Below are 26,100 nucleotides of genomic sequence, written 5' to 3' on the forward strand. Positions count from 1 at the left end.
CAATAGAAATGTGCAGATTATACAAAGTGTTCTACTAAGTTGCTTTAAAAATTTTATGAATTAAGACTAGAGGAATTGGAATTTTCTTTTCATGTGTATGATTTGGCATGATAGAGAATGTCAACCGGTACCTGTTTGGTGGTACCCAGCACCCGCGGGCGGGTACTGCCCGCACCCGCCGCGCACCTGCCAGGCGGTGCCGGATGCGGTGCCGGGTGCCTGTTTTTTTGGAAAAAGCGGTGCGGTACCCGGGTACCGCCCCCAAGTACCGCTTTCCCCGCCGGGTTAATCAGGTAACCCTTGGACCCCCGGCCCTTGGCCCGCTTTGAACTGCTCCCAATGACTGACAATAGACTGGTCATCGGCCAGGACCGGCCATCAAGGACGGTCCCTGGTGAAATCATTGAGGGGAATTGTTACTCCCCTCCATGACAAGTGTGTGCTGGTCGTTGGGGGAGAACCCTCAACAACCATGACCGACCTGGTTAATGACTGGAACAGGTTGGACATTGCTGTTCTGGTGTCCTCCCCTCAATGACCAACCTGTTCCGGTCATCAAGGGGAGGACCTCTTGATGACGCGTCCATTCCAGTCATCAAGGACACCTCTTGGTGACCTTTTTGATGAAAAAAAGCTGGAGCGGGTACCAGCGGTACCTGCCTAAAAGACCCGTGGTACCCGCCAGGCGGTGCCGGATGCGGTGCCGGGTGCCCGTTTTTGGAAAAAACTGCGCGGGTACCGGCAGTGTAAATGGTACCCGGGTACATTTTGACATTCTTTATGGCATGATGTATTCCATGGGATGCCATTATTACTGTGAAATATGAACAACTGCCAGTTAAACTGTACACAGCACCCTGGGTGAGTTTAAAATAAGTTTTCATTTATTCAGATAGTTTTCAAAAAATAATCCCAGCCTTGGAAGGATGCAGTTTTGATGAATAAGGCATGAGTGGCTAGTGTTCATTTATTGTGTGTTGTCTTTGAAGAACATCTCATTTACCAGCAGGCACCCACCATGCAGACAACATAAAGTCAGACTGCATCTTTCCAAAGCTGTGATTAATTTTTGAAAACTATCTGAATAAATGAAAACTTACTTATTTTAAACTCACCCATGGTGGTGCGTACAGTTTAACTGGTATTTGGTCATATTTCACAGTAATACTGGCATCCCATGGAATATATCATGCCAAATGACATAAATCACAAGAAAATTCCAATTCCTCTAGTCTTAGTTCATAAAAATTTTAAAGCAACTTGGTAGAACACTTTGTATAATCTGCACATTTTTATTGGTTTTTGTACTCCTTCAACACAGTATTGCATAGTCATTTCAAGTATGCACTGCAAGTCACATTCAAAAATCCAATCTTCATCACTCTCAAACCATTCACAAATCCTGTAATTTTATTTCAGATTCAAAATCAACTACCTTAATCTATTAAAACATGAATTGTGTGTCCTTTTCAACACATTGATTCTCCTTCTACATGATCCTACACACTTCAATTGACCAACTTCCCTTAGCCGCATCCAAACTTCAAACCTCCATAACTCCCAAGCCACTCACAAATGCTGCAATTTTATTTCAGTTTCAAGATCAGCTCTTGTGAAATAACATTCTATTAGGTGTATGTCTTTAGCATAGCATTAAGGCTACTCAGAGAGGTTCATTTGAAGATGTGAGATGAACTCATCAGTTGGAGCTTAACCCAGATAGTGACAAGGTCTTGAATGGGAATTGAACCCTTGACCTGGGGGATGGCTATATGAATTCACAAAAGGGGCCATTTTCAAGTGTCACTACAGGCATGTAGCTGTTGCTGCGGGATGCAGCATCACCCTGTCGTTGCAAACCCCAAATGCAATGTCAGGTGACGCTGCAGGCCGCAATTACACCTATTTGCCCGTAGTGTGTGATGTGTTTGGTCAGTAATGGTGGAAACACAACACCTTCTGTACACAATCTTGTCTAGAGTCTGCTCAATGCATGGGAATCTGGAGATGTGCAACATTCCTGCTCAGCTTAATAGCCGGGCAACAATTATTTTTTGTGCCACGCTTCTACTGAGCGCGGATGGCGATGTGATACAATGTAGATTTGGTGGTATTGGCCTTGATACAGACTGCATTGCATCAGTGACACATTGAATCTGTAGCGCATTGGCAGGCCGATGCAATGCGCTGTATTGGCCAGCCGATGTGATGAGCTGTATCGGCCAGCCAATGCAATGAGCTGTATCGGCCTATGCAATGGATGTATTAAATTGCTTTCATCTGGAACTGTTGGTCTTTTTTGCTTGATTTTTTAATCATTGTTGAGTTTCACCTAAGTATACTACTACTAATTGCTTCCAATAAATAAAACAAAGATTTCAACTAAGGAGTGCATGATCATCACAAAATATCTGACCGAGTGCAAAACTACTCATCAACAGCCACATTGGTGGTATGCAAACTTCTGTTACTACGTACAACATCAATCAAGTTGTTGTCCAGGTCAAGATGCAGCATTTTTACATGATTGGCAGCAAGGCTCCTACTTGGCTTCAGAATCCATTCACGTTTCACCCGTGCCTCCGGCGCAATGACCAATTTGAAGCCGTTTTTAGCCATGTAGAAGTCGGTCCTTATCCAAGGCCATTGTTGCATAACACCTTCAGTTTTGGAAACTTGAAATGAGAAGCAAAGCTCATTCAGTAATAATTCTGTGTTGGATGTAAAAAAACCTACAAGCTTACCAATCAGTGCTTTCATTTGCTCGGTTATCTTGGTACAGTGGGAAGGGTCTTTTTGTTTATCTTTGACTAAATTTGCTGCTAGTGTGGCAAGCTTTACCAGACTACACCCGGTGAGACTGGAGGCGAGCTGCATAATGTTGTTTGGCATCAACATCCTGGGTATAATCCAATGCAGTGCCTGCACCAGGGGTACTTTGCGAGATCTGGAACATGCTTGGACCGAGGTGCTTTGAAACTGCAAAGATGGCGAACTCAACATTGCGACTTGCAGCAATGTGAGTGGACTGCAATGCAGAACAAACTCAGTTGGTGGTGTTGCTAGCTATTAAAAGTTGGTGGGGGAAAGAGGCTTACCTTTTTAACAAAATTGTTCACATAAGACTGGACAAATGCATAATTGTTCTTGAACGAAGCCTCTCTGCGAACATTTTGACCTCCATTAGTGCCAGGGGTCTGGTCAGCCGGTGGGGATTCATCCGAGTCATTGTCATCCAGGGCACGTTCCTCAGCAGTCAGTCCATCATTGAGGGGGTCCGCCAAAGACACTCGGAAGAAAGCTTATTTTTCCTCAGGAGTGAGCTGTTGCCACAGCTCTGAGACCTTACGCATGGCCGACTCATGATCAATCCCATTAGCTGTACAGTTTCAAATTAAAAGTGGTTTGATGTTACTGGATAGAATTCAAAAGCAGAAAAGATGAACTACTCACTTTCTCGGAATATAGCATGAGCTTCCGGATTCTTGAGGTAGAGATTCCAGCAGTTGGGCCCCTTGAGGGCTAGCCACTTTCCCCTAATTTTTGGATGATTCAGTCAGTTTTACAGTAGGGTAGGATTGGGTGGATTGGTATTGGAGTTACTTACAACAATCCGTCAACCATGGGCATTGATAGAGAGTGTTCAATAGCTTTGATTACAAACAACTTACTCTGCTCCTCAAAGAACTCAAGAAAAAATTGACGGTCAGCCTCAGACATTGATCCTTTGGAATTTGCAAAGGCCATTGCAGCAAGTTCTTGATACGTCTTCCCAAGCAGTTTCTCGATTGACTGGGGCTGAGAAGTTTCATGGTCAGGGTTACACTTGCATTTCTTGCTTGCCGCTAGAGTGAGAGAAGAGGAGAATGGGGTTCAATCAATTGTCTGGGTTGGCTCCAACCAGTTTTTCGTAGTCATATTGACAGCAGCATTTTCAAAGCTCTCTACAGTCGCGACGCTAGTACCAGTGCTGAGCATGGCTGAATGGTTGAGTTGGCTTGGAACTGGGGCACGGCCATCTTGAACAGGTGCATGGGAATGATCTTGGTACTGCGGTGGGAGGATGTGATTTGCAGAGTGAGGTGGCATGCTGACAATGAGATGAGGGGCGTAAAGGTGAGGCAGAGTGGCGAATTTGAAAATCCAAGCCGGCCAACGGGGAACAAAGACACAAAATGTGGTGGGGGAACTGGCGTAGATGTGGAGGACTTGATTCCAGCGGGCTGGGCCTTGAGAGAGGGGCAAAGTTGAAAATCCAAGCTGGCCAACAGGGAGCAACGATAAAAACTGGGCGTAGACTGTACTTGATTCCAGTGGGCTGGGTGTCTGTACCGGTTGGTGCGCAGCCGCATCCTAACCCAGGTGGGGTCACCCAAACTTGGACCATTCCTTGTATGTAAATTTTTGCAATGTAGAGGGTTGCGCGCGAGGGATTGCGAGGGGTGTCTACCCCCCCTACATAGGCTCAAAATGCCCTGTATTTGGACTATGTAGTAGGGGAGATGCAGTCGAATGTGGTGGACAGCCCCCAGCGCGCCGCAAAAGCATTATGCAAAGGGGAGCATCAAATTAGGGGGATTCAAAGTTGGCCATGCACGACTTGCATGCACTTTTTCAAGTTGATGTTCAATGCTTTTATTGAACACCAAATTCCAAAAAAACATTCAAGAAGGCTTAGGGGGTGTAGTGTAGCGTGGGTTGCATGCACTTTTTCAACTTGGTGTTCAAGAATGAACTTGAACACCGACTTTCAAAAAGTGCATGCAAGTTGCATCTGGCCAACTTTGAAACCCCCTAATATCTCCTCTCAGACTGTGCAAGTGCCACTGGCACAGCGCAGGCTTGAGACCGACCCCAGCGTCTGGAATTACAGGGCTAGGCCAGTCGAAAAATCCGGAATGCACTGTAAATACTCGTGCTCAACTTGGTGTTTTCATTATTTGCTCCCAGCTTCCTCTGAGAAACCCACGTTGATGGAATTGGCCAGTCATCTTCTTGTTTTTGTCTCTCCAGCCAAGCTTTGTGAGTGGATATATTGGGCGGACTGGGCGCAACCCTCAATATGACACGGCAATCTGTTAAAATGCACGCGGAACATGATCGAAGTTGGAATGCATACTACGATTACATCAAAGTCTGTGATCTCCGACCGAACTGGATTGAGTGGTAGCCAGGTTATAAACTCCAGCATGACTTGAATTCTAAGAAGAGTACAGTATAGTATAATATGTTTTCTTGGCCACGCTGAGAAAAGAAGGAAGGTAAAAAGAATTCAAGATTTCTCATAAGTTGGCTTTTCCATTTTTGCTTCAGCTTCTTGTCTTGCCCAAGTGGTTATGCTATAGCAGGACATGTGCGTCGTCGTTGTCAAGGAGGGGGGAAATGCAGGGTCGGTTGAGCAATACAGTCAGAATGGTAGAGTAGATGATGAAAAAAGACGCGGGACTCAACGATCGATCAGGCTTGTAGATTTGCATGATAATTCCGACGAAAGTGGTGCCCCAAAAGCCGATATACCAAATCAATTCCCAATCTTCTCGGACTCTTTTCTGGCCTGGTTTCAATGGCTTTTCGCCGAACAGCCAACCTGAGGGTTGATCTAAAAGAAATCGGGCCAATACAGTTGGTTGGTAAATAGTAAATAATATGCGTCAGTCAGTCTTCTACTTTCCTTTTTTTTCCCAAGAAGAGAGAGAGTTGAAAGAAGAAGGATACTAAACTGTAATGCGGTTCGCCCGAGCCGAACCTGACTAACGACGGCAATGATCCCGTGATGTGTTGCTGAAGGAGAGGGGTTCGATGGAGCCGAGGAGAGGCGGAGAGGCGGCTGAGAGAGGATGATTGATGGTTCAGCCTGTTCAAGATTCGAGGGATCTGGTGAGAAGCCATGGTGTGAACGGTTAACCTGGCGTCGACTGTCGGGTGGTGATGTCTTTCTTGTCGGCCAAGGTCCGGATTCGACGAAAGGGGTTCTCTGAGAGAGGGCCAGGCCCTCCCCGCTGCCTCGCGTCAGGCCCCCGCCGAGCCCTTTCTAGGGCTTGACCACAGCCACTTGACAGCTCACCACCCCAATAACACTCCATAACAGGAACCACATGTGTTCAGTTTTTCCCCAATTAGGCGGAGAATCGAAGAGCACCCCAGTACAATGTCGAACAGACCTGAACTGGTGTCAATTTGATTAGAATGCAGATGCAGCATCCCGCCATCATCCAGCAAGTGATCCGAACCATGTTGAAATTACTCATATATTCCAACAAACCATAGATATCTCTTGGCTTCATTGGTTCCGGGAGATTTTCGTTGGCTAATCTTTTCTTGCTTCAATTCGCATATTGTGCGTTGGTTTCAAAGCCATAAAAAAGAGACCTTATGCGACCAATCCTTTTCATTTTAACCGTGTTGTAAGAGGCTCATGGTTTGAGCTTTGCGGAAAATACATAATCCAGATGGAAAACTTGCGCACGCAACATGAGTGCCCACATTTATGTGATTGAATGCACGGAAAAAACTTAGTTTTAAATTATCTCCTTTCTTCATAAGTTTGATTAAAAGATGTATATAATAGAAGTGATGACGGCTCCTAAGTAAGTACAAAATGCTACCGTCTAGATACAAATGATAATTCCTAAATCAAAAATGAGAAGCCCTTGAGTAAATGGTCTTTAAAATGGTTCTGTAATCGAAAAAATTAAGGAAAGGAGCCGGGTGTGCAGGCTGTTCAGAATAAGTAATATAAGCTATAATTGTATCTCAAAACTCGTCGTGCGATGGTAGGCGGTAATTGTACTAGTGTTGACGAATCACCTTGAGGGCCAATTTTTAGCGACCGCCATTTAGTCGGTCGGTAGATGTGGGGGGGGGAGGGGGAGGGTTTTAAGAGAGTGCCTCGGTTTTTTTTCGTCTGCACGATCTACTCGAGTAAGCGGTTGGCTTGTGCTCATGTGTCTTTTTTATCCCTTTACTTTCTTCCTCTATTTGAAGTAACTTGGCTTTGAGTAACTTCGTATTTCTTCCGTGTGGGTTGGCGTGCGTTTTGAAATGCTGGGTCAAGTTGCTACAAACATTTTCATTAGATCAACCTTCTTGTCATCATTGTCGAGGGAGGAAGTTCAATAACTTACTCGGATCTACCAAAATATCTCTCACAAATCTCGCATTGAAAAGGCCTAACTTCGTCGTGAGTTGCCCAATGCCTCTTCAAATGTTCCAAGCGCTGAAACGTTTTACCGCAAGGCTCTTGAGCTTCCTTCGAGGTCCGAAGACAAAGGTATTTACCGTCGGCGGTCTTATCGACGGCATGATGATGATCAGACCCTCGCGATAGTGAACGACCAGATCTTTTGGAGCCGCTTGGAGCGCCATCACCTTTAGACAAAGTCCTTGTCGTGGATTTTTGAGTTCTAGATGACAAGAGCTTCCCCGTTGAGGCGACTCTTCTAGCTGGTGGAGGGGAATCGACAATCTTCTCCTCGCAGAAGATACCTTGTGACTCCCAATTTCCGGGCAAAAACGAGGCTTTTCCGTAATTGGCCGCATGACTTGATTCGATTCCTGAGTCCTTTGGTTTCTCGCTGGGAGGTTGAATGCACGTCAAGCTGGTAGGCTGGACATATCTTGTCGTAAAACCCTCACTAGTTGAGAATGTTCGCGGTGGCGGGGGGTGTGATAGAGCAGCAGACCAGCAATTTTCTTGTGATATGATATCAGTCGGGATAGCGGGGTTCGCGGTAGCTGAACCGTTTAGTGGAAAGGGGAGGTCGAGTAGTGACTCTGGCAGGGGCTTGACAGCCTCCTGTGGCTCGAAGATACCATCGGACGGCTGTATCAGGGATGAAGAAGTGTAGTGGAAGGGCGAGCTGTCGGTGGGGTGAGTGTCTGGAGTGCATTTCGGTGATGGATTCCACTCGACTCTAGTTTGATCAAAGTCGGAATAGAATGAAAATCCATGACTGGATCCGAGACGACAGCCATGGGATAAAGAGGAGGAGAGCTCAGTAACAGATGGTGAAAAGCCCATGTCATCGTCTGCCGTGCAGGGTCGTGACGATGAAGGGGACGCTAAAGCCTCGTAGCCAATGGTGGTGGACAACAGGAAGTTGGACGATGACTTGTTGCACTATGTATCCAGTTACACAGTTCAGTTGCACGGCCAACATATTCATCACCAGAGAAAATAAACAGACCTTCCGATAAGCATCATAAATGGCCCCATCCTCGAAGTTGAATGTGGTGCCCTCCGACGCTTTACAAGATTGATCCACCTGTGGTAAAGCCAATGAAAGGGAATAGATGTTGGGCATCATTTGACTTGGATCATCGCGGAGAGGGAGGATGACTTCATGGGGGCCTGCAGATTTTCCCCAAATGTGAGTGTTAATGGCGATAAAGATTTCCTTGCTAGCTCAACTTACCAGAATGAGTATCGAATCCAGTTGAGTAGAAATCTGACATATCATCCACGCCTGCAAGTTTTGCCGCCGAACTCTCGTAAGATAGCAAGCCCGGCGTCAGGTCAAGCCAGCTATCAGGAGAAAACTGTGGTGAGTTACCGTCTCCTAGTGGTACTAGATGGGTAGAAGGCGACATCTTTCCAAACAAAAAGGTAAACAAAGGAAAGAGGTATTGTAAAGATTGTGTGTTATCTTTCCTGAGGAAAGAAGCAACAGGGGTTTTTTTGTATGCGACTTTTGTGTGCAAGTTGAAGTAATGGCGAAGAGGAAGATTTGCTGGTTCTGCAGCTAGCTGATCGGCAAGCCAAGAACCAAAGCAGTCAAATATATAAGTAGCATGATCCTTCCTCGGAGTCGACGGTGTTCAAGGTATGCAAGTAGTACACTACTACGTACCTTCTTGTTGAACACGCGTAGAGCACACAAATTATTACCCGATATATGCAGAAAAGGGAAACATCATCAGATGGCCGATGGTTAGCCTTTCTCGAAGAATATTACATGCACCTGGTTGGCTGGCTCTACATACCTCGCCTTTCGGTTCACTCTACATAGTCATCTCACGACAGCCTGAGTTGCATTCCGCGCCACAGACGGTTGGGCCTTTCTACGAGACTATACTTAGCTCTTAGTAGAAAGAGTAGAAAAACCCTCACCATCTGTGGTGTGGAATGCGTGTCTGAATAGGTCTGAATGTATCCTCTACGAGATCATGCGCAACCATCAGCTACTAAAACTAGCATACATGAGTAACTAACGCAGCAACGACTGTGAGGGGGGATAAAGCGTTGCTCGTCGGTAGATTTTTGTTTGCCAACAAGCAGCTATGTACGTGAAATAGGCTAACAATGCATGAAAGGCACATAATGATTTGAGTGCCAAAGTCATGACGGAGCCGAGCTGGGAGGAATCCCTCCCGGTCAATATGAGGCTTGTATGTATGCAAAGTCTTGTTGACCGGGAACAATGTCTCCCAGCCGGCGAGGTTGTGCAATCTCATCGACCCGGACTGTACGACCTCGCCGACTGGGAGCATTGCATTCTGGTCACCGAGAGTTAACAGTTTGATGACCGGGAGGAATGCATCTCGGTGAACGCTAGCTGTACCTACCAGTCGCTAGCTCGCTCCGCCTTAGTTCTCACTCACATGAAGCTAAGTTGTAGGCTGACCGTTGGCCTCAACCATTGCCGCAGCTCATCTTTTGTTCAATAGGCATTCAATCTTACTGATTATTGTCTACCAGCGAGCCAAAATAGCCATTCATGCATCTGGGGTGGGTACCTTTTGTCAGCTGGCTACAAAGCACGAGCCATCATGACATTAATATGAATAAAATAGCAAAACACAATCATCTATAAAACTAAATAGTAAGGCCCTCTTTGGACACACCGTTGTGTCGGCACATTTATGACATGCAACCCAAAGTTTCGTGAACAGCTTTTTAAAAAGTGTAGCAGTTGCCTAACTTAACCAAGTCCCTCTATTGGAGGCTATTCACCGTCCCGCAGGGACCCTCCTTTGCAGCTCGCTTCGCTCCCCTAAGGAGGGAATTAGCTAAGTTAGAGAAGTTGCTCTGATTGCCAAGGAACACCCAAATGTGTGGACAAATTTTATTTTTATGAGGACAAGAAAAATTCCCTCTGTTGGCCAACAGAAAAAAATGATAATTTCATGTTTTTTTTTTTTTTTTCATTTTTAGTGCGCGAAGCGCTTTGAGCTACCGCGCACTGTGGCCGGGACATCAAGTGGATAACCCCTGCAGTGCGCAACAAGTTATTCACAGTGCGCGAAGTACATCCGCTATGATAATGAATCAGAGGTTTTCTAAGAAACGCCACATACATCTGAGTAAAAAGGAAAGATAAAATAGTTTAAGACATGCTGTGGATCGCCATATTAGGCTCAAGGTGCACGTTCTCCACGATGGCCTCGATGGGGCGAGCCACGCCGATGGGACCTTGACGAGTCCTCGTCACGGCGATGTGGGCGTGGCGAAGGAGAGGCCCTTCGTTGGGACCGTCGAGAGGGGGGAGAACGAGATCGATAGCGAGAACGAGAAGGAGAGCGAGACCGATGACGAGAACGCGAAGGGGAACGAGAACGTCTGGAGCTTGTAGCAGTTCCTTTCTGGGTTGGTGCGTCGCGCCGCCGGGTACGAGAACGAGAGCGAGACCTCTCGCGTCTCCTAGTAGACGATGGCTCTCTAATTGCGCTATCTGAGGCTCTGGCCCCGCCGCGACTCCCCCATCCTGAATCTCTGCCACGAGGGGGGACGAAGTTGCCTCGGGGAGCATAGCCACTCGGACCATCATCTCTTGATCCATTTCTTTGCGAGTTATCATAGCCGTAGTAACCACCTCGACCATTTCCTTGGCTTCGTTCACGACGTCGGATTTCTGCCAGCTTGCGCTCTTTTTCTTCCTCCAGCTCTTGCCGTCGTTTGATCGCAGCTTGGGCCTCGAGATCCGCTTCCTCTTTCTTGCGCATCTCTTCTTTCTTTTGCTCGATAAACAAGGCAGGGACTTTGAGGGGTGACTGCTGAGCAGAGATTAGTAGCGCCCAGAGTTCTGCCATGAACGGTCCAGTCTTCGACTCCAAAAACCCGGTCAGATTTATTTGCATTTTTTTGGGATCGACGATCTGAAAAACGGAAAGAACATTTCAGTTTCAACCTATATGGAAACATAGTTAGATGTCGAAGATTCCTCAGCAAAAAGAAAAAATGATAGCAAAATCGAAGCAATTACGGGACTGGTGGGATCATCTAGCAAGCCATTAACATATTCGACCACTACTTCGTCTTCGAAGCCGAGTAACTCCATTATTTTGTCTGTGATCCACGGTCTCATGACCGAAAGCTCCACCTTCCGCATGTCGACCTAGAAACTCGATGTGCGATCAGCTCTTGATCAATCTTAGTAGCAGGAGAATCGAGATAGAGCAGGTATTGTGCTACATACTTTCTGGTCTAGTTCTTTGGGAAAGTTGATCGACTTGAGAAGGGATTTCTCCTTGTCTTTGAACCGAGTATCCTGAAGAATTAGATCAAAGCAATTGCATCATGATGGCTCAGCAAAAAGAGAATTGTCAGGCTTGTGGGAAAGGGGTGAGCTCACTTGTTCGCTTGATGTGCCTTTGAAGAACCCTGTAAATTATCAAGAAGAAACAAGGAGAATTTTTCAGATCCAAGGGCGAGAAAATCTGTTCGATCGCGCTTACCTGCATCGCCCATTGCTGAGTGAAGTACCAAAATCACGTTGGAAGAGAGGATAAGGGAGGATGCCGAAGTTGGTCAACCGGTCAAGCTGAAATCGACCCTTGGACACCGATTTCACAGCACATTTCACAAGATTTCCTGGGGTGACAACACTGCGCGGGGTAAAAACGAGTGACACCCCAGGTTCGCCTGAGGTTCACGGAGGATGCACATCACTCGTTCATCAGCTCACCTTTAAGGCTGTAACCCGGGGTTCGGGTCGGGGCATGAGGCTCAGCCCGCACCCTGAACCCCGAACTTCCCGAAGTATGCCCCGAGCCCCGAGGCATACCAGCCATTTTTCATGATGTCCGATGGGCCCCTGGCCCGGCTGGCCTTCAGAAGGATTCGCCACTCAGTCAGCAACGTCGGACAGTCTGTCATGCCGCCAAAGCGCAAGGAACCCGATTGCTCCCCACCTCCTAATCGAAATTCACGAAATTCCAAGTCGGCAAAAGTGGTTGAAATTGACGATGAAGAAGAACGCATAATCAATGTCTCCAATAGCGATGGCGAAGCTACCACCAGCAGTCAGATGTTGAAGAGAAGTTGGGTCTGGAACCACTTCATCAAGTCTTCCGAAAATGTCGTCATCTGTCAAGTTGTCCAGAAAACCGGGCGAATCTGTGGGGCTAAGTTGAAGAGAGATAAGACCTGAAATTCAAGCCAAGATATCTCGCTATTTGAATGAAGATCCTGAAACCGAAGGAATCAAGATACTCGACTACTGGCATACACGACAAAAAACTTACCTCCAGTTGGCGTTGATGGCGCGACGCTTCCTCGCTATTCCTGCAACAAGCTGCTCCTCCAAGCGCGTGTTTTCAAAAGGCCAACACATCATTTCTTGGCAGCGATCTGCCTTGGCACCAAGCAGCATTGAGCAGCTTTTGTGCATCAAGGACTGGTATCAGGCCTTTGGTGGGCCTTTATAGCCACTTTTATCGCTCATCTTGTCTCCTTTTCACTCATATAAACACAAACTACATTGTATATAGACACCCGATGGCCAATACTCTGCATACACGACTACAAGCAGCCCAATAAAAACTTAAAAACCTCAATCATGTGCCATTTCCGCATGCTCCCCCCCCCTCCAGCATATTCATCATGCCCCGGGGTTTGGGGCATGGCCAGAGTCCGTCCCGAACCCTGGACCCCGGGGCTCAAACCCCGGGGCATGGGTTCGGGACATGGGTTTGGGTTACAGCCTTACTCACCTTGCATCCTCGGTCAACAAAGAGAGCCTCAACTAAGTCTACTGTATGGGAAAATCCAGGTTTGGGATACATGCAGAAACTGTTTTTTTTTTTCAGCTGAACCCAGAATTAGATATGTCTTGCATCAGTTATGGTATTCAAAATTGCATAAGATTTTTTTACATGAAATCATAAACTGCAATTTTGGCTGGGAGATGTCAGTTTAATTTTATGCACCCTGACATCTCCCAGCCAAAATTGGCTTTATGATTTTATGTAAACAGTGACATATGTATGCACTTTTGTCCTTAGGGTAAAGCTAGTTGAAAAGGGTGAAAGTGCTAGCAGATGATTTTTGAAGATTCTTGTGGTTTCTATTGAAACCAGTTGCAACAGGTTTCAACCTCATGCAACCCTGTACAGTGGGTAGACTGAAGTTTTATCCATTTTTCTAAGGAGAGAGAGGCAACTTGGCAAGGAGTTCTAGCAGGACTTCATTTTATTTTCTAAACCAGAAAAATGGTGGAAACTTCTGTCTTATTGTGAGCAATAGCATGGACCCTGCAGTGCAGGCTCTCATGTACATACCTAAAATTTAAATGTCATAGACCACACCCTCATTGAGAGTCTAGAGATCCAAGCTCCTTCCTCATCCTGCAATATCTACCAACTTAGGATCCAGAACCCCCAGACTCCATCTTTCTCTCCACAGATCAGACCATAACATATTGCATGATCTACATCACCAAGACAAAGAAATCTAATCAAAAAGGACACCAGAAACCAGATTACTCTGCTTCCAAGGGCAACAATGGTTTGCTACATTACACTATATTATCTGGGTCTCCCAGTAGTACAATTATTTGAGTGACTGCCCCACTACTTTACTGCTACCTGTATCAGGGAGTTTTAACTTTAAGAAGTAGGGTAACTTCAGGGGTCATTGATACCCCTGGAAACCAGATACACTGGGAAAAAAAAAACTCAAGAAACTGCTGCAAGTTGACATGCAATATCACAAAGGCACCTTTGTAATAATGCATGTCAACTGGCAGCGGTTTCTTAAGTTTTTTTTCTTTTTCTTTTTTTTTTTTCACAGTGGAAGTGTTGTGCATACTACTAACTAGCCCAAGAGTGTTAGCTTGTCTTCCAGGGCTGAAACATGATTTTTTTATCCAGGATAAAATGGTATGGGTTGATTCAAGTGTGAAACAGGCTCAAACAGCCCTAACCTTGTGAGAGAATGAGATGGCACTTTGCACCTGGGTACCCGGGGCGGGTGCAGGTACCTGCCCAAATTTTCACAAAATTCAGACACCAGCACCTGCTGGCGGGTACCTGCAACGCCAGACAGGTACCTGCCTACAGGCAACAGGTGCCTGCCACACCAGACAGGTACCCACCTACAGGCAACAGGTGCCTGCCAACTGGTACCCAGTGCCATCCCTACCCTGTAGGGATGGCACTTTGCATGCAGGTCCCTGTGGCGGGTGTGGGTACCTGCCTGAAATTTTACTGATATTGGACACCCACACCCGCACCTGGCACCCGTTTCCGGGTACCTGCTCCTGAAAGCAGGTACCTGATGCCATCCCTATTCAGAGAGATCCCCCTTTCTCAAGCCTTATGTGGCGTTGGGATAACATCCCTCTGATGGGGGTTTTCTCTGAGGCAGGGAAAGTGTAGAAGTCATTGCTGTTGTCCAAAAAAATGACTTTACATTATTTTTAAAAATTTGTGATGCATTCCGTAGTGTAACACAAAAATAATTTCCTACCATCCCAATAGTGTAGTTGCAATTAAAAATCAGCAAAAATGTGCACCAATAATTTATTGCACAAAAATTACACATAAGGTAGCAATAGAGACCCAAAATTTGTGGTTTTACCATTGTGAAGTTTTGATTTGAATTACTGTAGATTTAGAGCCAGACTGGAGAAACAAGATCAGAACAGTGAAGAAGGGGAAGATGACATGAGAGAAGAAAAGAAGAGAGAATTACCACCACAAAAGAAATAAGATTCTGAGACAACCAAAGACAGGAGAGAGGAGACACGGAACAATGATACTGGACACTGGAAAAGATAGGGAAAGAAGGAAAAGATAGGAGATTAGCCGAGGAAGGGATGTTCCGAGGTGATTGCCGTTCTTTTCTCACCAAATTGGAGAGAAGAGCCAATTGAGAATTTGAGAGAACTCAAGCGATGTCAAGCAGGAAGGAGTTTGAGTCTTGAGCGATGTCGAGACGAATTGAGAGTTGAGTCTGATCGAAGTCAAGACGAGGGAGAGAGGCAAAGGAGAGAGTTGGATGGGAAAAGGAAAGGGAGACAAGGTCGAGATGAGAAGGGATCAGGAAGGGAGCAGAAGCCCGGGAGGATCTTCTGAGAGTAGATTCTGCTCCTGACTCAGTGCTTTCACATAGCTGTCACAACATGTGCAGCGGAAACTAGCGGAAACTCAACAACCATTACACTCCTGCTACAAGTGTAGTCACCCATTTTAGCCATAACCTTGAAGATACCAACTAAAAAACCTTGTCTATCATTACATTGCACCTCTCCAACCCCATCATCCACTCTCCAACTCTAGAGCAGACCTCAAAGATCAGAACATTGAAGCCAAACCCCTGAAGCCAACAGAAAATCAGAACCTAAACTGATTTGACTCTGGAAAACAAACCCATCCAAACCCATGAAAAATTTTCCATCCCCGATCTGCCCCTAAATCCTAAGTCTCCAACCCAAAATCACTCCTCACACCATAATGGTAGCCAAACTAGCGTAGATGCAATATCAATTGGCAGAGGTGACATGGATGCTAGACAAAAAACAAGTCCGCCACGCCCATGCCAAAGCCCAACTAGCCCATAGTCGCCACCGCTGCAATACCTACAGCAAAAGGACCAAAGATTGGTGTCCCCAACAATTTTGATGGTACCCACGGAGCAAAGGCGTAAAAATATTTTCCCCAAGTGGAGTTGTACATTGCCCCAGTCCTGCAATGCTTTCCACCCACTGGTCCAAGCTGATTTTTTCACTATTGTATCTGACTGGAGCCGCCAACAGCTGGGCCAAGCAGATGAACATACAGCTACTGGGAGCAAACCAGACTTATCTGCTTACCTACCAGCACTTCAAGGACCAATTTGAGGCTACATATGAGAATCTGCAGCAATATTCCAAGGTGGCAAAAGCCCTGTGGGAATTGAAGCAGACCACATTGGTGGGGGACTACACTCACCACTTCATTTTCCTTACCACCAAATCCAGATAGGAAGAACAAATACTCATTGAGCTGTACAAGCAGGGCCTGAACAAGTATATACGACTTGGGGTGGTCATGTCCTCCCCCACATTACCTGAACTAGCGGGAATCTCCAATTTTTCCATCAAGATTGATGTGGAGATCCATCAAGATTGATGTGGAGATCCATCAAGATTGATGTGGAGATCCATCAAGATTGATGTGGAGATCCATCAAGATTGATGTGGAGATCCATCAAGATTGATGCGGAGATCCACCAAGATTGATACAGAGATCAACACAGCGGGTGTGGGAGCATTGGCACCAGTCCAGAACCCAACACAATTGACATCTCATAGTTCAAAGGCCGTCTATCCAACTCCAAGAAGGAGTGCATGATGCAGGAAGGCCTCTGCTTCTGTTGCAGAGCGCAGGGCCACATTTGCCATGAATGTCTAACTTTAACGGGAAGGGACACAGAACTGCTAGGATTTCTGCAATGGAGGACCAGATCTAATAACTTGTAGATGGATGGTGGCACTAAAAGACAATTTGTCAAAAAAATGGAGGAGCTCTGGAATGAAGGTTGTGCTTTTCCTGAGTGGGGTGGAGTTGTCTTGTAGTATTGGTGCTAGTCAAATTTTACATAAGAATCAAAATGATTCCCAATGGTTCATTCCTTGCACCATAACAACTCCCAAAGCCACAACCCAGAGCCCCCTACCCCTGGCCTCCTTCCTGATTGACTCAGGATCAACCCATGATGTCTTAAGCAAATACTATGCCTCCCTGGCGGGGCTGCTTAGTGGCGCCGCTGCCTCAAAATCATATAACAAACCACGCGTAAACACATCAAACCACCTGTTTTCCGCAGCAGGTTTGACGTTGCCGGGCCATCAAACCACTTTTTTTTTTGCGGAAAGACCACATTTTTTTTAGTAAGGCCCAAAAATTCTTACTCAAAACCATTATGACTTGATGTTTTGAAAAATTCATGGTTTCAACTTTGAACACCCCTAGTGCATTCAGTTTGAGTAAAGGCCCTTACATCTAATCTGCGGGCTTTGATGCAAGTCTGCACTGCAAAGCGGGTTAATGGGGCGGCAGCAGTGGACAAAGTGGGTGGAGTTCATGCGCATGGACAGCGGGCTGACATACAATGTGGCTTGCGTTTCTGGTATCCACTCTCCCTGGCCCCGCCAGTTGGCTATGTGAACCTGCATAAAATATTATGTGTCCTATGAGAGCTGAACCCAGGTCTCTTACATCCATGTCAAGTCTACTAACCACTGTACTAACACTGCAGGCATCTGGGTGTTGGTCCTGTATGCCGTGACATCATGACAAATCAGGCCCACGTGACTGTGGCAGCAGGTGCAGTGACTGCGCATGTAACCCCGATGTAAGCAACATGATGTCACAGCAGGCAGCACCAACACTGAGATGTCCGCAATGTAAGGACCTGCAAGGACACTTGGATATTGTTATGGCCTGGTGTATACCTCTCCGGGGGAGAGTTGATGCCCGCTACAATCGTGTAGTCGGGTGGTACCTTTTCTTCCTTCCCCGGGGTTTTTACAGGTTATGAGCCCAGCGTTGTCTCTGTCGCATGTTCAATTCCCATTGCCTGCATCTCGCACATGTCACATCTCCACAGCTTGTAACCCTCACATTACATGACATAACTGTGTTAGCTACTCCTAGTCTTACATACAAGCATATTATTGATTATTGATTTAGGAGTGTGGTTGCCTTAAAATAGTTCCACGGTTCATGGGTGCCAAAAGTCCCATTTTAGGATAAATCATAGTATAGTCTTTAAAAATAGCATTAGTATAGTAGCCAGTATGCGTGAAAGTTGACAGTTAACAAGTCTGTCGGGGAGTAACACTTAGATTTGTATGTAGTTTCACACCAGCCCATTTGGTGTCCAATCCAATATCACCTCTGTTATCAGTGATATTGGCTTGCGGGGGAGTGTTATGGCCTGGTGTATACCTCTCCGGGGGAGAGTTGATGCCCGCTACAATCGTGTAGTCGGGTGGTACCTTTTCTTCCTTCCCCGGGGTTTTTACAGATATGAATGGCTGCAGGTGGGTGAATGAACATCCACTGGTGTCACATGAAGATCCCTAATTGAGGGTAAGACCTGTAAATGACAGGTCATGAATGAGTGACACCAGCAGGTATGATAAAGCCAAGAGTAGCAGAACCACAACCTGACAGGCTACACCTTTGACACCATCAACAAGGTCCTTGTCATCGGCCTTGATATGGGCGGCACTAGTACCAAAGTCACATTTGTGGTTCTTCAGAGAGTTGGATGCGGAGGTGAGCCCGGGAATGAATTGACGGGCGCATGAAACCGAACTCGGTCGGACAACCTCGTGTTGATGGGTGAAGATGGAAAGTCGGTATCAAGCCCTCCCGAGTGCATGCCGCAAGTCGCGACGTTTCCCCGGGGCGGAAGACAAGGCCGGTTCGGGTCAGTTAGAGGGGCGGTTTCCATGGTCCCGCCAGCTTCTAATGAGCACTTGATAGCATGATTAGAAGAGGATGAGCTGGTTCGTGAGTGAAAGAGCAGGGGTTCACTTGGCGACCTTCACGCTGGATTTTATTTCATCGCTCACGGTGCTCCTGTCCGCCTCCCAATCAACAAACATCTTCACACACCATCGTTATCATCGGCCATCTGACAAGCATCCAAGAGCACTTGGAGAATGCCTTATAAGTGCCCCGTTTCTTTTTCCTCTTTACAACCCCATCCCCTCATCCGAAGCCTACCTCCTGCACACATTCAAGTGCAATTTCCCTTTCCTGTCTATTATCTTCTGGTTCGTCCTCTAGCGGCCGACTCTTGTCCATCTTGTTCATTTCCTGTTATCAATACCCTCGGAACTTTGAAAGTTAAACCACTTGTTAGAAACAAGCTTGCAGTATCCAGCGGAACCTCTCGACCCGGCCACTGACTTTGACAGTCGTTCTCCGTGAATCTTTGCATCCTTCGCAATCAGACCCGTGTCCCTCAAACAAATTTTCTGTTAGTCCTTTTTTTCATCCGCGTTCCGTCCCATTTTTCGACTTGACGCTAACCAAGAACCACCATGATTCAGAAATTTGCCCACGATGTTGAAGATGAACGTTAGCTCGATGGTGATCATTAGCCTTGCACTCATGACCGTCGGAGTTTTCGCCTCCCCATCAAACAAGGATACACGCAACACTCTTTCCATCTCCAGCAAAGGCCGTCGAACGACCGGGAACAGGATGGACAGACGGATGGTCCCCCCGCCGGTCGGGCCTGGTGTAGGAGTAGCCGCAGGCCTCAATGCGGCGACTGGTCTGGTTGGGGCAGCTCTTGGGGGACCCGGTCCAGGTCCCGTCGGTGCTTTTGGCGCCGCCCCGATCGATGGTCCGCCTCCGATGGGCGCAGTCGTGGTCCCCGGTGGCCCTCCAGGCGGCATGGTCGGCGGCAGCGTTGAAGGAGGAGCGACCGGTAACGCGGCCAATGCAAATGCTGACGCTGCTGCTGATGCCGCCGCCAAAGGCCGCGGCCAGCTCGGCCCTACTGCTGGCAACTCGGCCGCAAGCGCAGACGCTGCTGCTCACGCCAGGGCAAACGGTGCACGTCCAACAGGTTCGGCCGATGCGAATGGCCCAGATAATCTCACCCAGGAAGGCCCCTACCCCGGCCCTGGCAGCTCGGCCACAAACGCAGACGCGGCTTCCGGCGCCAGGGCAAACAGTCCACATGGAACAGGTTTGGCCGACGCTAAAGGCTCAGCGGATGCCGCTACCGGAGGCTTTGGACGCGGGGCCGGCAAGTCAGCCGCAAGCGCAGCCGCGGCTGCCCATGCCAACGCAAATGCCCAAGGCCCAGGGGCTGTCGATGCAAACAGTTCCTCGGCCAGCAAATCTTCCTCCTCTTCCAACTGGAAACGCCAGTCCTGAAAATCTGCTCCTCCAACTCAACCTTCCTAGGCTTGACCACTCTCTTCGGCCCAACCAAAGCTTTTATCACCTTTGTCTTTTCAGATTGTGGCTATACTGACAGTGTCATTCTGCAATCTCTTCTATTCTCTTTTTTCACCCGAGTATGTAACCAAGAGTTGTATTTATCTGTAAATAAAATCTTTAGATGCTTGAATGCTATCTCCCTTTTTTTGTTTGATTCTTGTGCAGTGTCAACAATGTCAGTAACAGGGTGTTGATCCTGCGGATACCAATTCACATAACAAGAATGTATGATTTCGACACAAATTTCCTCCATGTTGTGCTAATACGCACTGTCCGCTTGAGTTAGCCCCCCCCCCCCCCCTCCCCCCCTCCCCCCCAGAGTTCAAACCCTTTCAGTAACTATGTAGACCACGCCTGAAAACACACAAGACCCAGAGGTGTTCGAACTCAGAACCCGCCTGTGGTGAGCTGGGAAGGTACCCTGTATTGAACGTGGTAGACCAGTTATCTTCTTCCTTGTTGCATTTAAGGTTTGGATTCAGAGTTGAGTCACTGGAGGAATTCCCATGGCCCAAGTGGCTTGATTGAGCAACAGCCACTGGAGCTTATTTGCTGGTGAAAACTCAATCTCAATCAATTCCCACCAGCCGTACTTATTCTCCTCGATGACTGGTCCGTTCCAGCAGTTAAAGCATGTGCCCGCTTCCCGGGGAGGCTACTCGGCATGTCGGTTGTTTTTTTTTGTTGCACATATTTTTTTAGCTGTTGCTGCAAATGCACAATCAAATTGGTGATCTTTGTTTAGGCTTCATTCATGTTTGCGCCAGTAAGGTTGAGCCTTCCTCCAGATCAAGCATTTTCTAAGGCCTTACTTGGAGCCAATATAATCCAGGCAACATATGAGTTTTTGTGCCTGACATCTTATGTGACATCTGATCAGGCCCGCCAAAACTTGATCAGATGTGACAACAATCCACATTATGTCGCGCAATTATATCAGCTCCCAACGAGGCCTCAGCCAACAGGAAGTCCTCCACTTGAGAGACTTGGCCTGACAGGTGTGTTCCAGATTTCTTGGTGTTTTGGCAGGGGAGGAGGAAATCAATTTATTTGATTATTGGGCCGATCCGACGAGCACATTAAATCATTTGATTCCACTGCTCCTGTAGAGACCAAAAAACATGCACAGGACACACGCGGAGGGCCATGTCGGGCCGACCATCGAAGCGGCCAAAAAGTGTGACTAACATTTTGCGGGCGCGGGGTGACAGAAAAGAGGGGGATGGGGCACTGTATATATCGATGGTAGAGCAGGAGGGGACAAGTCTTTGCGGCATGAATTACGGTGGGGTTCGCTTGAAGGGTGTTGGGAACGTGTGTGGTCTAATCAGAGGGCGATTTCTTGGAGACTGAATCGGCTCGCCTTTTCGAGCGGCATCAACCAAAAAAAAAATAGGGAAAGAGGTGTATATTAGTTTTGGATTTAAAAAAATGGACTCCGATGTCAGGAGAATCGATGGATTTTTCCGGTCGCCAATGTAGGAGAGGAGGGGTTAAGGAAGAGGAGGTTGTGAGGGGAAAGCAGTGAAGACATCGGGGATTTACACATCACGGCGAGGCGAACGCTCTCTCTCCTTGCGATCGTAGCCGCGGTCACGTTCGCGGTCCCGGTCGTCACGTGGGGGCGGGCTGCGTCTGCGCTCCCGGTCGTAGCGACGGTCCCGAGGACTGCGTTCACGTTCCCGGTCACGACTGCGGTCACGTGGACTGCGATCCCGGTCTCGCGAGTCACGGTAGCCGCCCGGAGAGCGTGAGCGGTCACGTCGGCCTCCTCCTCCAGGACGCTGTTATCAGCCAAAAACATCAGACCTCAGTCAGCGACCTTGATACTTCGCTTGAAAACAGATGCATACGTACATCTTCGATCAGTGTGACCACCATCCCTTTGAGCTCGGTGCCGTCGAGCTTGCGGATTGCATTGTCCGCATCATCCTGAGATCCGAACTCGATAAGCCTGCCAAGAAGAGAGCCAAAATATTTTTGAGCTGCTGCGTGAAGATTGCTCAAGAAAGAAGAGAAAGGTGACAGACCCTTCACCAGGGAGGTTACGATCGACGTCAGCGCGGGTGACGTTGCCGGCTTGACGGGCAAAGTCTTTCAAGTCCTGTTGGTTCGTATCCAGATGGGGCCAGGAAAAAACGGCAGAAAGAAAGAAACGGTAGGTTAAACGCCAAAATCCGACCAGAGTGTGTGCAAGATAACAGATGTCGATCCAGTGCGGTCAGGAGTGGCCATCCCCAGGTGAAGTAGAGTGAAAAGGGGGAATGAGAGTCGATTGCGGGCCAAGCTTCTTTTAACTCGACGCTCTGGTTGTGAGATTCTTCATTGGACTCCATGTTCCTTTCGCTCCACTCATCCCGCAGGCCATAGAAAGAGGACAGGACCACCCCAAGGCAAGGGACATTATCGCTCCTCCGCCAACCAAAGACCCGCCAAGGAAAGTAAGCCTGGGACCACCTCGTGGACTGACAATCAACTCCCAAGAGACGTCTATTCGATCCACCAAGAATCCGAGACAAGCCAACCAGACTAAGGACGCCTCTTTCGGACTCTGCCACGAATCATCCAAGAAGACCAAGGAGTGAAGTGTTGATGTACCAGGCGACATAGATAGCCGTCGGGTGGAAACATAGACTGAGCTCCTGGTCAGGGGAAGAGAGAAGTGAGGCGGGGCAAGCAGACCGACAGGGAAGTAATGCGAGCAAGATCCACGCCGGCCACTCTAGCCACTTGGGAGCCATGCCTTAGGGAGGGCTTGAGCTAGTCAGAGAGGGATGGGGAGGTAGCTTCGAGGATGGCCACAAGCATGGAGAGTCGTAGGGGAGTCCAAGAGCGTTAAGATCAGAGTCGTACCTGCCAGCTAGTTTCGTGGGATAAACCCTTGACGAGAAGTCGGAATCCACCTCGACGGGGACCACCACTATGGCCTCCACTGTGCATGTCCCGACCTCTTGGGGCCTTGGCAAACTCGACGATCAAGCTACGAAAAAAAATCACACCAAACAAAAATCAGTCTTCTTGATGTTTTTCATCAATGTGTACTACGATGAATAATAACAAGACGATGATCGATCGATCGACTGACCGTTCACCCATAAAGTCACGACCATTCAAGTCGTGTACTGCGTCTTCGGCATCACGAACGGAGTCGTACTCCAAGAAGCCGAAGCCTGCCATGATTCGGACATCCATCAGGGTGCCATAGCGACCGAAGTACTTCTCGACATCAGTCCGAGTAGCGTCGGGTGGGATTCGGCCTGGAGGGGGCGAGGGGGAAAGGACGATGATGATAAGTCAAGAGAACGGAGGATAAGAGACAGATGCAAGAGCTCGGGCGAGCGATCTGACGAACCGATGTAGAGTCTGCGACCAGCGGAAGCCATTTGACGAGGATTATTTATGATGAGATACGAGCTCGACAGAGGACACAAGGTATGTCTTTTGTGAAGAGAGAAGTCGAGACTCCCGAATGGATAGTGTCCTGGGGATCGGGTGGATGAAGAGTGGATCAAGACACCGGTAGTGGTTGTTTCTCAACGAATTCCTCGGTGGAAAGAAGAGGGGGGAAGGCCGAGGGGGGAAGAGGCGGAGGGAGGTGGGAGCAGGGCTGTGATAGCCCAGGTGACACTGGCAATCGGTGACAGCCTGCAAGCCTGAGACAGTTGGCATCGTGGTGAACCACCTGTGACATGGGACTGCAGGCCTCAACACCTCCGGACTCGGTCGTACAACATTAATGAAAACTGGTGATGCCGTGGATGTGCGATCGGATGGATACGAAATAATGACAAGTGCCTTCGGCGGTTGGGAGCCGAGGCCATCCAATCAAGCAATTGTTCTGATGTCGGGAGGCGGCAACAACCATTCTGGAGCACCATCGAAGTCGACGCTGCTGGCGGCAACAACAGCACCTCGGAAATCGACTTCGATCGCACCGCAGCTTCCATGCCATTTGTTGCCTTCAGTTGGTTAATTGTCGGCTGCCAGGCCTGTGCTGGACAATCTGTCATGGCAACAAGTTGGTGTGAGAGGTCCAACCTGCTGGACTTCAGGCAAGGGAATCACTATTTGAGTAACTCGGGCTCAGGTCATGCATATATTTTTATGAAGCCCATCTTACCATGGTTTGGGCTTTCTAGAATTAGGCGCAACAATAAATAACAAAGTAAAAAAGGGAGAAAAGATTATGATTGATGGAATCAGAAAACAAAATCACTCACTGTTTGACCTTGGATTCGGAACTTGTGTTGCAAGGCCACCGTGTCTCTTTTGCCCGTCTCATACGGCATTACAGTTTCCAGGGGCACCACATGGTCGTCGCTGAAGTTTTCTCGACGAATTCAAAGGCAGGTGAGATGGAGTAAGATTGGGCGGGGTCCATGAGTTCCTGGCCTTCAACTTAGATCAATTCTCCCTTTGAGTAGAGCTTAGCTGAGTTCGAAAGAGCCAGCAGAACCCCACGTAAAGAAAATTTGCTTTGAGCATTCAGCCGGTAGATCACAGCAGTATGAGATGAATTTGATAATTTTACCACCAGCCCGGCGGACAGTATTGATCATTTTGACGGCTTAAAGGTGATTGATTCCAGAGTCCAAGCCAATCTTGTTCAAGCCAATGATACCAGCCTTCTTGGGTTCGTCATCAGGCGCTTGCATAGCAGGACTGACATAGCTTGTAGTAACAACGTTCTTCTTGAACTCAATGGCGCTATTGATGATTTTGGCATGATGCATGTAGGGTACAAGGGAGATGATCAAATCATGCTCGGAAACCGCTTTGTCTAAAGCCTCCGCGTTGTTGAGATCGAGGGAGATGCACTTGACTTCCCGGGGCAAGTCAGTGGCGAATCGCTCGGCTTTCCAGAGGTTCAATGAAGCGACTGTCACTTGGTATTCGGGGCGTCGGAGAAGATAGTACGAGCAGGCTGGGTTATAAATTCAGGACCAATGGGCAGGATTTTTTTGCCGGGATCAATCAGATGATTGAGCTGAGGCAGATTTGTCGGGCGTGTCGAGGTTTGCTTTTGCGGCCTCGATGACTTTGCGAGCGAACTCGGGCAGTGCGAACGCAGCGGCGTGTGGGATAATCCCGCCGAGCAGGAGCGAGTTGATGCTCCCGGGAAGAAGACCTCGAAGAATTGCATGTTCCAGGCGGGCAGCGCAGAGCGGATGGCGGAGGTGAGCGCCTAATTGGCATGATCCACAGCGGGGGCAGGTTGTTGCACAACGGGACACCAAGGACGAAGGAGGACAGCGAAGCTGCAAACAAGATTTTTGCGCTTGGACTTGCAGCAGCGTCAGGTTTCCAAAACTTCTTTGGCGATTACAAGTTGCCCACATTCGCCTAAACACACACACAGATCCAGCATCAGTTTTCAAGATTCTGGGTCGGTACAAGAGAGAGTGAGGGGGGGGGGGGGGAACGGACGCTGTTGTTGAGCTGCGCGGCGAGGCACTCATGTCGAGGTGGCCTTGAGGCTCATGAGCACAGGGATCAGGGTGTAGAGCTCAGGGATGGTGCGGAAGGCGGGCAAGTCGCGGACATCGTTGAGCAGGAGGCCTATGTCACAGCTGCTGAGGACAAAGATCCGGAGGGAGGGCAAGGTCTGGACTCTGGAGACGAGTGTGGGTGCGGAGACGGTTGTCGGCTGCGGGTGATGCTGGTTGGGCTGTGGAGGGGCCGGGTGTGCCAAACTTCAATTAGGATAGATTGGGATATGGCCGGTAGTTTTTCTTGACCAGGATATGCACGTAAAGGAGTACTTTGTGATTTTGAGGGGAGGGGTTTGTTAGGGTTTGTTAGATGAAAAATTCAAGCTTATTGGGTAGTCTAACTTAACTAAATCATTGCTTTGCTCCCCCAAGGAGGAGGGAATTTAGTGCACTTGGTGTGGCCAGGTGCATGAAGCCGGATGTTGTTGAGCGGATCAAT

General features: G+C 48.0%; 9 protein-coding genes across 9 annotated transcripts; 2 read left to right on the top strand and 7 right to left on the bottom strand.

Annotated features, from left to right (window-relative positions):
* Window positions 1-2,845: 2,845 nt before the first annotated feature.
* Window positions 2,846-4,089, bottom strand: PtA15_13A196 (uncharacterized protein; the record flags this gene model as incomplete). The annotated part of the gene is made up of 5 exons (XM_053162369.1): window positions 2,846-3,028; window positions 3,099-3,301; window positions 3,350-3,379; window positions 3,454-3,536; window positions 3,902-4,089. The coding sequence occupies 5 exons, from the start codon at window positions 4,087-4,089 to the stop codon at window positions 2,846-2,848; spliced, it is 687 nt and encodes a 228-aa protein (XP_053026352.1).
* Window positions 4,090-5,272: 1,183 nt separating this feature from the next.
* Window positions 5,273-5,889, bottom strand: PtA15_13A197 (uncharacterized protein; the record flags this gene model as incomplete). Its single annotated transcript, XM_053162370.1, has 3 exons — window positions 5,273-5,339; window positions 5,452-5,599; window positions 5,721-5,889. The coding sequence occupies 3 exons, from the start codon at window positions 5,887-5,889 to the stop codon at window positions 5,273-5,275; spliced, it is 384 nt and encodes a 127-aa protein (XP_053026353.1).
* A 1,231-nt stretch (window positions 5,890-7,120) lies between these two features.
* On the bottom strand, window positions 7,121-8,589 carry PtA15_13A198 (uncharacterized protein; the record flags this gene model as incomplete). The annotated part of the gene is made up of 3 exons (XM_053162371.1): window positions 7,121-8,119; window positions 8,187-8,350; window positions 8,415-8,589. The coding sequence occupies 3 exons, from the start codon at window positions 8,587-8,589 to the stop codon at window positions 7,121-7,123; spliced, it is 1,338 nt and encodes a 445-aa protein (XP_053026354.1).
* A 1,736-nt stretch (window positions 8,590-10,325) lies between these two features.
* PtA15_13A199 (uncharacterized protein) lies at window positions 10,326-11,686 on the bottom strand (the record flags this gene model as incomplete). The annotated part of the gene is made up of 6 exons (XM_053162372.1): window positions 10,326-10,459; window positions 10,611-11,094; window positions 11,202-11,333; window positions 11,415-11,486; window positions 11,571-11,599; window positions 11,674-11,686. The coding sequence occupies 6 exons, from the start codon at window positions 11,684-11,686 to the stop codon at window positions 10,326-10,328; spliced, it is 864 nt and encodes a 287-aa protein (XP_053026355.1).
* Window positions 11,687-12,017: 331 nt separating this feature from the next.
* Window positions 12,018-12,966, top strand: PtA15_13A200 (uncharacterized protein; the record flags this gene model as incomplete). The annotated part of the gene is made up of 2 exons (XM_053162375.1): window positions 12,018-12,240; window positions 12,953-12,966. The coding sequence occupies 2 exons, from the start codon at window positions 12,018-12,020 to the stop codon at window positions 12,964-12,966; spliced, it is 237 nt and encodes a 78-aa protein (XP_053026356.1).
* Window positions 12,967-17,500: 4,534 nt separating this feature from the next.
* On the bottom strand, window positions 17,501-18,661 carry PtA15_13A201 (uncharacterized protein; the record flags this gene model as incomplete). Its single annotated transcript, XM_053162376.1, has 3 exons — window positions 17,501-17,535; window positions 18,386-18,536; window positions 18,605-18,661. 3 exons carry the CDS (start codon window positions 18,659-18,661, stop codon window positions 17,501-17,503), a joined length of 243 nt encoding a protein of 80 aa, XP_053026357.1.
* Window positions 18,662-19,278: 617 nt separating this feature from the next.
* On the top strand, window positions 19,279-20,103 carry PtA15_13A202 (uncharacterized protein; the record flags this gene model as incomplete). The annotated part of the gene is made up of 1 exon (XM_053162377.1): window positions 19,279-20,103. The coding sequence occupies one exon, from the start codon at window positions 19,279-19,281 to the stop codon at window positions 20,101-20,103; it is 825 nt and encodes a 274-aa protein (XP_053026358.1).
* Window positions 20,104-21,492: 1,389 nt separating this feature from the next.
* On the bottom strand, window positions 21,493-23,552 carry PtA15_13A203 (uncharacterized protein; the record flags this gene model as incomplete). The annotated part of the gene is made up of 7 exons (XM_053162378.1): window positions 21,493-21,532; window positions 21,715-21,953; window positions 22,027-22,123; window positions 22,200-22,273; window positions 23,023-23,149; window positions 23,255-23,426; window positions 23,522-23,552. The coding sequence occupies 7 exons, from the start codon at window positions 23,550-23,552 to the stop codon at window positions 21,493-21,495; spliced, it is 780 nt and encodes a 259-aa protein (XP_053026359.1).
* Window positions 23,553-24,737: 1,185 nt separating this feature from the next.
* Window positions 24,738-25,628, bottom strand: PtA15_13A204 (uncharacterized protein; the record flags this gene model as incomplete). The annotated part of the gene is made up of 3 exons (XM_053162379.1): window positions 24,738-25,093; window positions 25,209-25,427; window positions 25,523-25,628. 3 exons carry the CDS (start codon window positions 25,626-25,628, stop codon window positions 24,738-24,740), a joined length of 681 nt encoding a protein of 226 aa, XP_053026360.1.
* Window positions 25,629-26,100: the final 472 nt, after the last annotated feature.

Source organism: Puccinia triticina, chromosome 13A, assembly GCF_026914185.1.
Source record: "Puccinia triticina chromosome 13A, complete sequence".
In the NCBI taxonomy this organism is placed as follows: domain Eukaryota; kingdom Fungi; phylum Basidiomycota; class Pucciniomycetes; order Pucciniales; family Pucciniaceae; genus Puccinia; species Puccinia triticina.